This window comes from Prionailurus viverrinus, chromosome A3, assembly GCF_022837055.1.
Source record: "Prionailurus viverrinus isolate Anna chromosome A3, UM_Priviv_1.0, whole genome shotgun sequence".
Lineage (NCBI taxonomy): Eukaryota > Metazoa > Chordata > Mammalia > Carnivora > Felidae > Prionailurus > Prionailurus viverrinus.
This window is the reverse complement of record NC_062563.1, coordinates 13,930,024-13,946,791: the sequence shown is the minus strand read 5'-3', so window position 1 is coordinate 13,946,791 and position 16,768 is coordinate 13,930,024. Positions and strand designations below refer to the sequence as shown.

Here is a 16,768-nt window from a genome sequence, read left to right as displayed (position 1 = left end):
TTCTGTGTCTCCCTCTCGCTCTCTGCCCCTCCCCTGCTCATGCTCCAGGTCAGTCTCAAAAATAAATAAAAATGTCAAAAAAAAATTTTTTTTTAAAGACACTTCTACACAAACGGATGTATGACCGTCTCCAAGCTTCTGCATTAAGTGAAAAAAAAAGCAACACATTTCTAAGCACCGTTAATAGACAACACACCCCAAAAAAGATGTCATATATCTAAGTACGCACAAGCCTAGAACATTCTGGATGAACACAAAAGTATTACAGAGTTCGAAAGTGCAACTAGTGGAAGAAAACATTCGGGGCGTGGGGGAGGGATTATTTTTCACGGTGTACCCTTGTGTACTTTGTGTATCATGAGTGTAGACTATCAAAATAAAACTTAAACTGAGGTATTCAGGAGATTGAGTTTCACATAAAAAGCAGCAGGTGCAAACCAAAGCCAGTAATGAGCAAATGACGACGGCCTGATTCAGGATTTTAAAAAGGTCACCAGATAGGCACCGTTGGGACCAATCACCACAGGCTTGGAGGGACCGCAGGAAGGAGTTTTGGGGGTTGTTGAATGTGGACCTCATAAACCCAAATAACCCCGCTCAGCTGTCAGAATATGTGCATTTAGAAAAGGTGTTTTGGGGGCCACAAGGAAATGCATCCCAAACAAAATGGCACCTGGGCCAGGCCAAAATTGAAAGCAATTAGGCAAAGCTTTGGGTATTTGGGATGTTTTTGTTTCATCTGTGGGTAGATTTTTTTTTCTTTAACGTTTATTTATCCTTGAGAGAATGCAAGCGGGGGAGGGGTAGAGACAGAGGGAGACACAGAATCTGAAGCAGGCTCCGGGCTCTGAGCCATCAGCTCAGAATGCAATGCGGGGCTGGAACTCACGCAGTACGAGATCACGACCTGAGCCGAAGTTGATGTTTAACCGACTGAGCCACCCAGGCGCCCGTTGATGGGTAGACTTCTTTAAAGAAGAAAGTACATGAGCAAAGACACATCAGTGGAAAAGTTAGGGGCACACTCAGGAAAACAAATTGTGCATTTCCAGGTTTCTTAATGGAACGCACTAGATTTTTGGAAGGGAGAGCGCTTCCCCATCATAAGGACCACCTGGGCACCCTGCCGCTCGCTGCCAGCAGTACTCCCACACACAGTGACAACTAAAAGCACCCCCACATACTTCCCAAACACCCCCAGAGGGGGTGGGACTGGCCTCCTGAAGAATCACCGAGCTAGAACACAGAAGGCAGCTAACAACAGTCAGCCTCTGACAGCCAGAAAGGGCACCAGCCCCTCCTTGGGCGTCTAAGTTACCCACCTGCGGCTGAGGCCCCCTGGGACGACAGATCCCAAAGAGTAGTCCCCATACTAGCAGCAGTGGCATTACCTGGGAATCTGCAAGAAATGTACATTCTCAGGCCCCGCAGATCTGCAGAATCAGACACTCTAGCCTAGGGCCTGGTGGTCTGTGGGGTAGCAAGCCCTCCAGAGAACCCGGATGCACACCCCAGGGTATGTGTGTAGGGGATGGAATCCAAGTTCTCAAGTCTAGAGAACCCTGTTCCACACGGTAAGCCCAGCTCCTCTCCTGCCCCACCGCCACCTGTGGGCTTGGTCTGGGTCTGAGGAAACAGCAGCCGAGCAAGGAGGCGAGGCAAGACAAGGAGATGCCAGGCCGGTCTCTCTTCCACTCAGACTCCATCTGCAAAATGGCACAAGGGAGGAAGGGGCCAGACCAGAACTTCTCACCTGGAGCCTGGAAAGTGCTTCAGGGACCCATGATCCACAAGCCACAGTTCTGTACAAGGACACAACTTCCTGGCAGAGGGGGGGCCACACCTACTTCACCTTCCTAAAGATATCACCAACACTAAAGATTAAAACTACAGGACTAGAGGACCTTAAAGTCCATTCTGAAGGGCACCTGGGTGGCTCAGTTGGTTACGTGCTCGACTTCGGCCCAGGTCACGATCTTGCGGTTTGTGAGTTCAAGCCCCACGTCGGGCTCTGTGTCTTCCTCTCTCTCTGCCCCTTCCCCTGCGTACGCTCTCAAAAATATACATCAAGAAAAATTTTTAATAAAAAAAGTAAAGTCCCTTTTGAACTTTCCAACTCATTAATTCCATGAGAAAGAGGGGAGAAACACACACATAAGCAACTTAAGCCAGACTGAGTTTTGTCCCAGCCCAGCAGGAACCGAAAGGGGAAACAAAGATCCTGCTCGGCGAGGCGGGGTTTGACCCAAGGCTGCCCCTAGCTAAGAGCACCCCAACCTTCTAATCCCAGCAAACCATCAAAACCCCAATTCTGTTCCTGACTACAAACACAGCGACTCCCTCCAGAGTTAACGAGAGATCAGCGGCTGTGTCCAAGGGGCAGGAGTTTAATAGGCTCTAAGCAATAGACACATCTGTCAAAGGCAGAGGCTGTCAGTGAGACTCGTAGGGAGAAAACTGCAAAACACCAACTGCATTCACGGTCCTTGGGAGGGAGCAGGCAGGTCATCACTCTGACGTACAAACACGTAGGCCTCAGGTGGTGAGCGAATGGGGGGTGTGGACTTCGCTGTAGTCATGGCAACAAAGCCTCTTAAGGACCTCTTCCAGAAAGCTGACTCAAGTTGGGTTTTTTTTTTCCTCCTTCTTTAATGATTTAATTCTGACAAGGACTTATTGCCAAACACATTTCATCTATAAACTTGGAAGGATGACAAAGAGCCACCATAGACTGAATCACCAGGGAAATGGTTCACCCTTGACCTGGAAGTCCTTTTTGTGAGTAGCACGGCCTGTGAGTCTACTGCATTGGCTCACCAGCCACCCTCCGCGTCCTACCCCCTCGGCCAGCCCCAAAATAAGTCTGGTTCTGAAGGAGTTAACGTGGGCGAGGGAGAAGAGCTCCTCCAGGCAAAAGACGGAGCGGTGACTCAGGAGAACAGCTTGGCATGAAGCAGGAAACAGCAGAACTTTCCCCTCCTGTGACATCCGCTGAAATCTTAATAATAAGAGAGGGCCTACTGCGTATCGGGAACCAAGCATGTGATGAGATCCTTCTCCAACCTGTGTCTGGTGAACCACCAGAAACAATCCTGCTCAGCCCTTCCCAGATGTCCCCTGACTTAAGGGACACAGTACGTCAAGATAACCCCGCCTCTTAGCTTTCCTGAGCCACGAGGATTAACAGCTAAGGCTTCCTCTTACTACACACAATGTAGGTGGCGCTGTTCAAAATGCCTGTGGGGTACTTCTCTCCAAATCGCTTTTGCTCAAGATGACCCAAGTGGCAGGGCTGGGATTTGAACCCAGGCAGTGGTTCGACTCTGAGACCCGCACACAGCCTCACGCAGGGAGAGGCGGTCCTCAGCTCTGCAAGATGGACTCCTAACACAGGGCTGGGTGGTGGGATGGGGTTGTGCTCAACAAGGAGCACTCCAGAGGCGCCTGGGTGGCTCAGTCGGTTAAGCACCCGACTTCGGCTCAGGTCATGATCTCGCGGTCCGTGAGTTTGAGCCCCGCGTCGGGCTCTGGGCTGACAGCTCAGAGCCTGGAGCCTGTTTCAGATTCTGTGTCTCCCTCTCTCTGACCCTCCCCTGTTCATGCTCTGTCTCTCCCTGTCTCAAAAATAAATAAAACGCTAAAAAAAAAATTTAAAAAAAAAAAAAAAAACAGGGAGCACTCCAGAACAAGGGCAGTAGAAAACTGTGTTTGTCCGACTAATGATGCCTGCCTTCTCTCAAAGGCAGTCCCCAGGAAGCATATTCACCTCCCGGTATTCCAATGGTGGCACCAGAACGTGGCCCAGGCCACAAAATAGGCTGCGGGTGGGGAGCCTGTGTGGTCATCTCCCCTCCCCCACAGCCTTTTCCAATCTCCATCCAGGCCCGCCAGACACGGGCACACCAGGCACCCCCACCCCCACCCACATCCGGCACCTGAGTCACAGCCCTCAACATTCTCAGAGCCTAGGAAATGACACACCATGACAGGGAATTGTCTCCTCTGGAGAGAGAAAAGGGCCCCAGCTGAAAGGCCAAACGCTTCCCCATGAGGATCAGCCTCATGGTGTGTTTTGGTGGGTGTTAAATTTCCTTAATGTGGACAGTGAGCCTGTGGGGCCTGAATGAGGAAAAACCCAACCAACAGGCGGAGATGGGCATCGTGGGCCACACAGGTAGGGTGGCCACAAGTTGGCCACCGCACTCGGAAGCCGGGGCACGCATTCTGATAAAACGGGTCGCAGATCAGGGAGCCTGGGTGGCTCAGTCGGTTGAGCGTCTGACTTCAGCTCAGGTCATGATCTCATGATTCGTGAGTTCAAGCCCCACGTTGGGCTCTGTGCTGACAGCTCGGAGCCTGGAGCCTGCTTCGGATTCTGTGTCTCCCTCTCTCTCTGCCCCTCCCCGACTCACACTCTGTCTCTCTCTGTCTCTCAAAAATGAATAAATGTTTAAAAAAAAGGAAAACAGGCCGCAGATGGTGCAGGCAGGGTGCCACAGTGGTTAGGCCCAGAGGTGCAGCTTAAGGAAGCTACTTAACCTCTCTGTGCCTCTATCCTTCTGGAGGGTGGAGGTCATGGTACCTTGAAGAGTTACAAAAGGATTAAGGAAGTTCAGGCCTGGCAAAGAGTAAGCACTCCATAAATGATAGCTGTTTTGTCAAACCGGCAATCATCCCTCCTCCTCCTCCTCCTCTCCCTCCTCCATCCCCAACCCTCCTGCTGCAAAAACAGACCTTGTTTTCTCAGAGGAGCACATTAAGGTCAGAGTTACGGAAACGCCAGCCTATAGAACACGGACACGGAACGGGCCCAGGACAGGACTTCTCCACCTCCAGCTTGCCCCCCTTAGCCGCGAAGGCAGGGCCGAAAGCAGAGGCCTGCGCTGGCCGGGGCTCGGAGGGTACTCGCGGACAGCGCTCTCGGTCACAGCCGGCCCTCTCCACAGGCCACTGCAAACGTGGTCACTCGCTGCTCTCCCAGAAGACGGCAAAGCACAAACACGGTTAATCGTCTCCACGTGTTGCCCCAAGACCCAGAGCAGGTACCCAAACAGGCCTCCCTCCCCAGGAACCCGGGAACCCTAGGGCCTTTTCCTGCTGGTAGGTACATCATCATGAAACCAAAGCCTGGAAATTTCCCTCACCCAGAGCAGAAATGAAAATGGGACGCAGTGGACGGGGTGAGAAGGGGATAACATTTTCCTCACAGCAGAGAATACCCAAGCCACGAGCGAAAACGAATAATCTGGTCACACACTGAATGCCCAGAACCACAGAACCCTCGAGACAAGGCTGCAGCCCGCCTGAGGGGCCTCCTCCGGAAAGGCCACCGGGGTTCTACAAGTTCTCCCTGCCTGAGAATGTGAACTTCTCACCCAGACTGGGAAAAGGAAGACTGACTCGGAAATGAGGCCGTGGAACAAAAGGGTCATTCTCAACCTGGGGAAAAGGTCGTCCATCCCGAGTGCCTCGGGGGCAAAGCAAGCCAGGGACGGGTAACCCTGGGAAGGGGCGCTTACCTGCCATCGAGAGAGCTGGGCTGCTCTGAGGGCCTCCCTTCTCTTTGAAAGAGAACAGAGGCTCACACACGGCAGACATTCCTGCTTCCGGATCCTCAGCAGCCTCTCCCAGGGGGAGGAGGAAGAAGCAAAGAGGACAGGCTAAGAGTCACCACTTACCAGGCCAGCTCCTGTCTCGGACGCACTAGGTGGCCCAGCGCGGCAAGGACACCCTCACCTCTCTGCAGTCAGGCAGTCTGAGGCAGGGGCCGCGCCTGCTTGTCCCCGTGAGGCTTTCGGCTCTAATTTATCACCCTCGGTAGCCAGCAGCCCGGCTAGGCTGGAAGCCTGCAGAGCGCACAGCACCGAAGGGCCATTGATTTCACCGGATGCGAATAAACACAACAAATTGCCGTTGTTCTGCTGGCTACATGAGACCACCAGAAGGGAGCGTGGCGCTTTGCAACGGAAGGTGTTTTTAGGCGTGTGTTTACTTTCAATAATTTTCAGATTAACTTTACTTCGGACGTGAGAAAGCCATCTTCCCAATACCCCGGGGCTCGGCTCTCTCTCTCTCTCTCTCTCTCTCTCTCTCTCGCTCTCTTTCTCTCTCCCAAAATAATGCAGGGGTGCTGACGAAGCGGCACATTCATATGTAAAAGGTGAACCTCTAAACGCTGCCGGGCGGGCCACAAATTGCTGCCATCTAGGGAAAAGAGGCTGATTTACAAATGAATTCACTGTTTTGCCCTCAACAACTAGAGGCAATCGCAACCACCCAGCCCTTTCCTCCCCCTCAGCCGGGAAGAGGACTTCTGGAAAAACGACAACATCGCAACAGGAATTTCCTGGTTCGAGAATGCCAAGCTCTTTCAAATTTCACAAAGCAGGAGGAGGCAGGGCCCAACCCCGCGCAAGAAGCCGCGGCACCCCATCCCCCCCCTCCGGCGGGCCCAGGCCCAAAAGGCTGAGTGCGTCTGACGGGTGTACATATTTGAGGCCCTTAACTCTGCCAAGTCACCACAAAGAAAGTGTGGAGTAACCAGTTGCCTTTGGCCTTTGCTACGTAGCTGGCCGCGGGGAGGGCTCCCAGGAGGAGCAGTGCTGGCGCGGAAACCGTCTGCATTATTTATCCAGGCTGAGCTGGGTCCCACCCCCTGGCCCAGCTCAGGTTCTAGAAAGCTCAGGTGCTGGTGGGTGGCTTTCAAACTGCAACTGGGGAATTACAGCCATCAGAGAGCCAATTCAGGTAAAAAGGCGGCTCTGCCCGCAGCGGGCTGAGAGAAGAAAAGGGAAATAGAGAGGCTCGGGTGGGGCCGAGGGAAAAGGTGCCACTGGTAACCAGGCAGCGTTCCTCACACGCCCTGGGCGTGGGTCTGGCCTCTCGAAGGTCACTTTCGTGAAAACAGGAAAAGTCTCTAGAAGATGCTGGGGAAGAGGGGACAAGGCCCTGGACAGTCACCTCATCGTGGTCCTTTGAGGAAGCAGAGATTTCAGACCCAGAACGCCCCCCATACTGCGCTGGCTCTAAGCATGTATCCTGTGGCCTGGCCTCCCCTCGCCCCATCCCACCCCACCCCCGGCTCTCAGAAGGGCACAGGATGACACATCGGCACAGCCAAGGGAATGGGAAGCAACTTCGATGCCACCAGCAGGAGACTGAGATGCAAAAAATCATCATGCAGCCAGAAAACGGAATGAAGAGGAGATCTCTTCATGTACTGACACGTAAGAAAATCGAAGTCAAGGGGCGCCTGGGTGGCGCAGTCAGTTAAGCGTCCGACTTCAGCCAGGTCACGATCTCGCGGTCCGTGAGTTCGAGCCCCGCGTCAGGCTCTGGGCTGATGGCTCGGAGCCTGGAGCCTGTTTCCGATTCTGTGTCTCCCTCTCTCTCTGCCCCTCCCCCATTCATGGTCTGTCTCGCTCTGTCCCAAAAATAAATAAAAAACGTTGAAAAAAAAAAAAAAAAAAAAGAAAATCGAAGTCAAAAAAGGCCAGAAAGAGACCGGAATGGAAGAAGTAGGGGCTGTGTAGGCTCTGGGTCTGCAAAGGCCCTGGGGGAACAACCAGGACAGAAGGGAAACACTGGGTTCATCTTTCAGTTCTTTCTGACCCTGTTCGGGTATTAAACTATTTAAGGTATTTTCAAGAGGCTATGAGATTATGGATGAAAATGGTACTTAGGGAGCTCTCACTCCATGCCAGGTACTGCCCTGGTCAGGGGCCACATCTGCATCTCCAGGGCCCAGCATACAGGAGGAGCTCAGAACATGCCCCCAGCACCTATCAGGTGCCATTTTTAGGGGGCTCAGGTGTTTCGAACAGTGTGAAGCAGGGGTCCTCGCCAGGTCTCCCCCGGAGACACTCAGCAGAGTCAGGAAACATTTTTGGTGGTCACAACTAGAAAAAGAAAGAAGTCGCTAGAAGCATTTCGTGCACGGGCACCATGGATGGTGCTAATAACCGCCCTACAGCGCACAGCACAGACCCACAGCAGAATGATCAGGCCTAAAACGTCAACAGAGCCGTGGCTGAGAAATTCAGGGCTAAAGAAGCTTCCAGTGAGCGGCCAGGCAAGTCCAACCTTGTGTAAATACACCACCCACAGAGGCATCTGTACCTACTAGGAAGGAAAACGATGCCTAGTGTTTCACCTGGTGGCCCTGACTGCACATTTCAAACAGAAGAAAACAAAGGAACCAGTCGGTCAACAGTCACTGAGGAACAAGACAACTAGGCTACCTGGGAGATGGTCAGCAGAAGGTCCCTGCCCTGGAGGGAAGATTGCCAGAGAAAATAATAATAGTAATGTTATTGTATTAAAAATGCCTTTCGTTGACCACTTCTCTGGGAGGCACTGTTCTAAACACAAACAGCAATTTACTCACCCCTCACCATGGTTCTGTGAGAAGGTAGGTACTGAGTATCCCCATTTTACTGACGAAGAAACTGAGGCCCGGAGAAAAACAGGCCCAGGATGAAGGGGCTGGTAAACATAGAATGAATACGGAATATATTCAGTAAGAACCGGGTTGATTACACACGGGCAAAAAGCTGCTGAGCAGGAGAAATACCAGGAGTTTGTGAATAATACACGTCAGGAGAGAGGGTGCAGCCAGGAAAATATTTCTCTAGCTTCTTCCCAAACAGGGCTCGTGTGATTCACACCTACCATTTATTGAGGCGCTACTTGATGGAGCCCCTGGGGAATCCCATGAGAGTAGGCATGGTGTTTCTGCACCCATTTGATAGATGCAGCTCAGAAAAGCAAAGTCACTTATGTGCTCAAAGGCTCAAAGACATGCTGGGGACTCCCCTGCAGCTGACTCCCGCTCCAAAGCCCCGAACTACCCCAGTCAAGGGTCTTTCTTCCCTGTGGTCGACAGCACCACCTTGTAATTCTCTTATCACTGAGGGCATGCTGGGTGTGGGCCAGCGTCAAGCCAGCTCTATGGTTCGGTGTGTGGGCTCCACAGCCCTACCACGAGGTCTGATAGCAGCTGTGTGTCCTCTGGCAAGCTCCTCGGCCTCTCTGTGCCTCAGTGGATTCAGCTAGGACAATGAGGATCTTTCTAAAAGGGTTCAGAATTACACGAGACAGTATGTGCCAGGTGGAGGCGTCACATGTCACAGGCACCACCAGTTATGACTATTATTGTTCCCCAATGGGGGAAAGAGGAGCCAGGGCAGAGAGAAGACATTAGCCCAGAAAGCTCAAGCCAGTTTCCCCGAATCCTTCTGTACCTTCACCTCGATTCGCACCAGACTAGCTCTTCCTAGAATGTTTCTGAAAAAAAAAAAAAAATTTGCAATGAAGAGAGACCCAAACGTTCACGGGCTGGCATAGGTTCCGCAGAGCCAGGCTCAAAATCCCTGCAGGGCTCAGGATTTCCTCCCGGAGAAAAGCAGAACAGTCCAGGCGGCCCTCAGAACTGCCCTGGGACTCCTCCTTCTCACCCCTACTCAAACAGGGCTCTTGAAGCCTGGGAGAGAGCCGGCCTCAGAGTCCTGGCTATCCGCGGAATGTATTAAGGATGCCCAACCACACAGGTTAGTTAGTGCCTACGTGGTGCCTGACACACAGCAAGCGCTCTGCAAAGAAAGCTTTCCCTGCCCATCTTCTGCCCGTTCACGTTCAGTCCCACCGCCACAGCCGCCACCTTGATCCGAGCACCAGGCAGCCTTCTTCAAACCTAGATAAGACGAGGCAGCCCCCGATTAAAACCCGCCGAGGCGGCTCGCTAGGCGCACCCAACATCCCATCCAGACTTATTGCCGCATTTGGTCCCGCTCACTTGTCCTCTTCCATCCACTGAACCCAACCACAATGGCCTCACACAAGCCAAGTTCATGTACACTCGCCGCCACTTCCCTCTAGAATGTTCTATGTGCAATCTTCCCATACCTGGCAACTTCAGCTTTCGGCTCAAACATCACCCTCCAGCCCCCTTATCATTCTGAAATGTGGGTTCGGGTATGTGTGTGTGGGTGTGTGATCGCTATTGACTCCACTGAGATTACCTCTAGCTGAAAACTGTCAAAAATTATTTTCTTCTTTTGCTGTTTCATTTTTTTTTTTTTTTTTTTTAATCTCCTCCAGTATGTGAGCTCCATCTGGGCAGTTCTTTGCCATAGCCCCGTGCATGGCATGGGGCCCGGCTCTGGGCTTGGCTCAAGAGGCATCGCCACGGACACACATCGGACCAGGTAAATGAGCAACGGAACAGTGTTAACAAAGCTCTGAGGTGACTCACAAGAAACTCCCGTTTTTCTTCCCTGGTCTAAGAATTTCTCCCCGCAGTCCAAGAAGACAGAAGGGTTGTGAGGTCAATAGGGAAGATTACTCAAAAGGGAACCTGGCCATCTCAGGGTGCAAAAGAGAAACACCAGAACACTAGAGGGGAAATTCAGCCATTCTTTTTTTTTTAATGTTTGTTTATTTTTGAGACAGAGAGAGACAGAGCACAAGCAGGGGAGGGGCAGAGAGAGGGGGAGACACGGAATCCGAAGCAGGCTCCAGGCTCCCAGCTGTCAGCACAGAGCCCGACGCGGGGCTCCAACCCACAGACCGTGAGATCATGACCTGAGCCCAAGTCCAACGCTTAACCAACTGAGCCACCCAGGCACCCCTCAGCCATTCTTGTTTCTTGCCTGAAGAGTGCATTTCTCCAAAAGTAGGGGATTAAGTAAGGATTTATATGCCAAACAGGATGGGGCCATGCAGCTAAACACAATTACTGAGAAACCAGAGGGGGGAAACTCAGGAGGTTTTCACAAGCCACCTACTTCCCAACTCTGCATTCTTCTCAAGGAGAGACAGTCTCAGAATCATTTAGCGTTAAAAAGGAGGGATGACTTTCTCCAGGGAAAACATGCTCCCCACTGGGAGACCCCCCAGTGTGATGACCATTTAACCAAATTTTTTTAGTCCAGATTCTTGGCCCTTTTTCTCATCAGACCCTTTTAAGTCTGAGGATCTCTTTTCAACGCCTCCCTTAATCCTCGCCAGGATGCACCAATTCTGTCCCTGCAATCGGATGCCAGGGCCCGCGGGGAGCACTTCCCTTAGTGAAGGCAGCAGTATGGGCCTGGCTGGCTCATCTTCCCTCCATCCCACTCCTGGGCGTGATTCAAGAGAAACTAAATCTGCTCTGTCTGGTCTCCATCTTCGTTCTCTCCGGCCTCTCAAAGCGTCAGCATCTCAACAGCCTGGAGAGGAGTCTAGATTTTAAAGATAACATATTTGTCAAGCAATCCCCACCAATTACTAGGGTGTCCGGTCCCAACTCAAGGAACAGCAACCTGGCTTGAAAGACAGTCCCCAGACTGCCGAGTGGGGATAGGGGGTTATTGAAGCCGGTTAAAGAGGTTAAGGACAAACCCACATCAACCTTATTAGGAAGGGGGCTCTAGCGACAGCTGATGTAATTAATTACCCAGTGACCCAGATGGGGAGGAATCGCCAGAACATCAGTCTAGGGGTGGCTACAGCCATGGCTGGGCCAGTGGTAGCCCACTGAAGGACCATAGGGTGAATTCGATCCGCTCACAGCTGGCTGATACTTTTACAACTTTAGTCATCAGTATTTTTAAATTGGGTGAAACCACATCTAGAATAAATCCAGATGACTATCTTCTCTTAAAACAAAACAAGGGGCGCCTGGGTGGCTTAGTCAGTTTAGAATCTGACTTTGGCTCAGGTCATGATCTCATGGTTCCTGGGTTTGAGTCCTGCATCGGACTGCACGGACAGCTCAGAGCCTGGAGCCTGCTTCGAATTCTGTGTCTCCCTCCCATTCTGCACCCTCCCTGCTTGTGCGAGCTTGAGCACAGGCATTCCCTCTCTCTCTTTCTCTCTCTCTCATAGAAGAATCAACGTTTAAAAAAAAAAAGCAAACAAACAAAAACAGTATCTGGCCACACAGGGTCCCCGTTTCCACATGAAACAATCCTCCAGGCTGACCCCCCCCACACACACACACACACATCTTAGAATGGAACACAAGATTCCCCATATACCAAGGTCTCCATTATTCCTTAATTGTCAAGATAATTAAATCTAACCTTGAAAGTCTCTTCAAGGCAGAGTAGAGCAGCAAAAGGCAAGAAGGCAAATACTGGGGTAAGAGAGAAAGGGTGCCTTGCTGGGCCAGCCAAGCTCTAGACCGTTCAACCCCGTCATGGTACCGTCTTGGCATTCCGTCAAGCAGGAATTGTCACCCCAAAATACGTCTCTTTGGCACAAGGATTAACTCAGGCTGGTTATTTTCAAGAAACTGCAAACTGGAGAGCAGCTCTGAAAACCAAATCAAAATCACCCTTTTGTAAGGAGACATTTACATGTGTAAGAAAAATCTCCATCTGTAAGAACGTCTTCCTAGCCGGACCAAGAAGATGAGAATGACTAACTCTCTAGAAACTCTTATCAATGGAGAAGACAACAACAAATCTGCATAACGACCAGACCCTGGTTTGCTGTGCTTTTCCTGGTGACTCCCATAACGGATTCCCCGCCCCCAACCTCTTTTGTCTTTAGCTGAAGACGGTATTTAAGGTGATGGCTTTGGCCACTGTGGGGAGTTACTCTGTTTTTCTGGGTCTCTCTCATGTACACAGGAGATGTACGCATTGTTAAACTTCTCTTTGTTTTCATCCTGTTAATCTGTCCTGTATCAATTAAATTATTAGACTGGCCTAAGAATCTAGAAGAAAAAAAGAAAAGTTTTCTGCCCCTAGAATAGAAGTTTGTTTATATTTTTACAAGAGGGGTGAAGTACAAACGAAAATATACCAAACCGTTAACACTGGTTACACCTGGCTACAGATTTTTTTAGCTTTTTCTTTGTGTATTTTAGCTTGTTGGAAATAAGATAGGGAAGCTGAAGAGACGCCATTTTGGAAAGGCTCCACCTCTGCTGTGTCTCTGCCAGCCCCCCTTTCCTCACGTTCCGTATTTCACCACATCTGAGTAAACCCAAGAAGCTATGTTCCCACTCCAGGGGGAAGCATGAAAACGAGTCATTCTGAGTTTCGTCCTAGGCCCCCACACACCTCATACCATCTAAGATGAACCGAGCTCGAGGACGTTGGCTTCCAACAAATCTTGGTTGACACGGGCATCCCTACCCCTGCCTTCAGTGGCTTCTGGAACACCGCCTATTGTTCACCTGACCCTCTGGTGGACTCCTACCCTGGATTCCTGAAGGAACATGTACCTTGGACCCCTTTCCAATGCAAACCCCTAACTCGCCTCTCCTTTTCTGAGTCTCCCGGATACACCACCTGCTATGCTCTATCAGTCATGCTATTCAGTTAATTCTGCTCTTGCTTCCTCCTGGCCCGTGTTTGATCTCTATCCTGCAGAAAGCCAAGAACTCTCCTGGCCCGTCCTGCGGGACCCTCTCCGGGTCCTGGAATGGCCTATGTCTCAGGGAGGCAGTGCCTTTATCGTTTGAAAGGAAAATCCAATAATCCATCTTCTTCCCTTAATTAGTCTGTAATCCTTGGAAGAGATTCTTTTTTCTAAAAACACTTATTGAGCAGCTACTCTAAATCGCTAGCACCAGGTTGGTCAGAGTTGAGAGGGAGACCTGGTGCCCATATCCGTCTACTGACACACAAGTCAGTGAATTCTACGATGCAGGGTTGATTTGGGAGGCTGGGGAGAGGGTGGCCTAGCATATCCTACGGTATTTGTCCCCACCCAGTATTCCAAGATGCCAAAGGGCCTGGCAAAAAGGCAGTTCAGTGGAGCGCGATTAAGAAATGCCCACCGGAGGGGCGCCTGGGTGGCGCAGTCGGTTAAGCGTCCGACTTCAGCCAGGTCACGATCTCGCGGTCCGTGAGTTCGAGCCCCGCGTCAGGCTCTGGGCTGATGGCTCGGAGCCTGGAGCCTGTTTCCGATTCTGTGTCTCCCTCTCTCTCTCTCTCTCTCTCTCTGCCCCTCCCCCGTTCATGCTCTGTCTCTCTCTGTCCCAAAAATAAATAAACGTTGAAAAAAAATATAAATAAAAATTAATAAAAATTAAAAAAAAAAAAAAAAAGAAATGCCCACCGGAGGGGCACCTCGGCTCAGTCGGTTACGCATCCTACTTCGGCTCAGATCAGGATCTCTTGGTTCGTGAGTTCGACCTGCGTGAATTCCTGGCTGTCAGGGCAGAGTCCACTTCAGATCCTAGGTCTCCTTGTCTCTCTGCCCCTCCCCCGCTCCCAAGGTGCAGGTGCTCGGTCTCTCTCAAACATTACCAAAAAAAAAAAAAAAGAATGCTAACCTGAGAACACAGGGAGCCAGCCATGCTCTCTCTTTTCAAAAAATGGGAGGCCCCCAGGAGGTTTGATCAAGCAAAACTTCAGTTCTGATGTAACTGTTTATTCAGCATATTCTGGGCTGCGCCAATCCCTGACTGGGTTACTTTCACCAACAGCATCCAGCACGGCACCCGCCAATGTATGAAAGCTACACAGCAGCCCTGTCCAATAGAACTTCCTATAACGACAGCAATCGCCTCGGCTACACGTGGCTACCAGGCGACTGAAATGTGGCCAGTGCAACTATAGTTTTAATTAACGTAAATTTAAAGAGCCACATATAGCAAACAGCATAGCTGTAAGGAACTCTGTATTAAACAGACAAGAGAGCCGGTGTGGAGTCAGCAGAATACCTCAGAATCTTCCACCCATCCGTATTTGAGGAATTTGCCAGGTGTCTTCAAGGCGTAATGCCTGATGCCTAGAAATAGGTGCATGGCCTTGTCTTTGGTTCCTCCCTTAGCCTGGCTTGGTAATTCTCAAGCCTTCAGTATGTATAAGAATGCCTGACGAGAGCTGATTACTGTACTTTCATGGACAAATTTAAGGGACTTTCCAGGGTGATTTTGACGTTGGAAGCTAAAGGGCTCCAATGAAGGAGGACCAGAGTGAGGAGGGCTTTAGCTTAGTCTGGAAGGATCTGTAAAGGTGTGCCTCAGCCATGAGCAGGAGAGGAACTAGCATATCCCAAGACAGACACTCGGGCTGGAAGGCTGTATAGGGCAACAGGCAGGTTCCGCAGGGACGCTGACCAGAGCCTGGAAAGGACAGGGAGGGAGTAGGGCCTTGAATCTCTGCTCAAGACTGTGGTCTTAAGGAGCCCTTGGAAACTTAAAGCAGGAGAGCAAGACAATCGGACTTGTGTTTTGGAAAGGGCCCTACCAGAAGTGGTATTAATACATCGGGAAGGAAAGAAATCAGAGGGAAGGGGGGCATTTCAAAGAGTGCTGTATCCCTGGGGGGAAAGAAAGACAGGCCACCAATCGTTTCAGGGAGAGCAGACATCTGAGCTTGGGTAATTATTTCCAGGCACGGATTATGCTGGAAACAAAGCCACCCTCTCTAGCTGAAAGGCTGTTTTTACTTCGTTCTCCAGGATAAAAGTTCTATCCATCTGATAGACAAAGTCAAGCCATTCACTCATTCGTTCAAAATAAATATTTATTGCACAGCAACCAGCACAGGCACACTGGTAATAAGATAGGCAGAGGGCACAGCAGGATCAAGAAAAACAAAAGGCAGGACCCACCCTCGTTTGGAACCTTAGACTCAGGGGGGTTGGGAGGTTAGGAGAGAGGAGAGGGGAGGATCTCCCAGGTCTGAGCAAAGACCCCGTGGCTCTGGAATCTAGAAGGTAGGTGTGTCCCAAGTAAGACAGGAAAGGGGAACACAGGGAAAAGCTGAAAGGGTAGGCAGGGGGTAACACATGCGGATTTTAGGATTGTGATCTTCATCCGAAACTATGGAGAAAGCACTTTATAGTAGGTTAAAAGAGAACAGGAAAAGAGTTTAAAGTAGGAAGTGGTAGTCAGAAGGGATGTTCCTTTCCGAAAGATTGGGGGGGGGGGGGGGGCGGGACAGAGACAGTGGGACCAGTTAAGAGACCTACAGAATGGTATTTAGGATATAATATTGTAAGAAAATGACACCAAAAAAGGCAAAAGGACAGAAGAATTAGAGTAAGTCCCCTATCTCTGGCCTAGCCAACTGGCAGAATACTAGCTTATTGGACAGGGTAGAGAAGCAGGTGTTTTGCTGGGGTGGAGCGGGGAGGGCAGGAGAGCAGGTTGAGATGGGACCTGCTGAGTTTGAGACACCCATGAACAACAGGTAGGGAGGTCAGGTAGGCAGCTGGCCCTCTCCGCCTCATGACTCAGGAAAAATCTAGGTTGGAAATAAAAAATGTGTGAGTCACAAAGCTACGGATGTGGGCGAGATCACTCAGGGAAAGAACATGCTGGGAGAGAGGACAGGGCCAAGCTTTCCACAACGCCAACATTTAATGGCTGAAGAGAAGCGAGGGTGCCAGGGAAACAGGAGGAGAACGAGGACAGCGGTGACGGAAAAAAAAAAAAAAAAAAAAAGCCAAGGAAGAGATGTTTCCAGGAGAAGAATGAACAGCAATGGCCCACACACCTCTGTCAGATCAAGGTAAATGAGTCCCGAAAACCTCCACCAGAAAAAGCAACGTGGAGTCTGCAGGAAGCTCGGTGACAAAAGTGACAAATGGGCAGGTGAGGAAACCAAGACACAAATAAAGACGCTTCTCCTAAGAAACCTGGCGTGGAAGAAGAGGCCAGAAACAGGAAGAACTACTAAGAGAAAACATGCAGAAATGGGAGAGACTTTAACGTGTTGAGAAGTCGACGCATCCATCAAAAGGTTAAACAGAAGTGCCCTAGGACCGCGGAACCCCACGCCTACCTGTGTCTATAACCAAGAGACATGAAAACATACACCCA

At 50.7% G+C, this 16,768-nt stretch overlaps 1 protein-coding gene across 16 annotated transcripts in view; it reads right to left on the bottom strand.

Moving 5' to 3' along the window:
* The window catches only part of ZMYND8 (zinc finger MYND-type containing 8), a 125,937-nt gene that overhangs the window by 88,229 nt on the left and 20,940 nt on the right, over nt 1-16,768 (bottom strand). For 2 of the 16 annotated variants that reach the window (XM_047851645.1, XM_047851646.1), the window contains exon 4: nt 9,243-9,285. The exons of 13 other annotated variants lie outside the window; for them this stretch is intronic. Coding sequence is in view for 1 of the 3 variants with exons in the window: in XM_047851635.1 (XP_047707591.1) it covers nt 5,520-5,598 (79 nt within the window). In the remaining 2 variants the exon portion in view is untranslated. Of the gene's footprint in view, nt 1-5,519; nt 6,082-9,242; nt 9,286-16,768 lie in introns of those variants that run through there. One more of the 16 variants, XM_047851635.1, reaches the window with a different exon arrangement.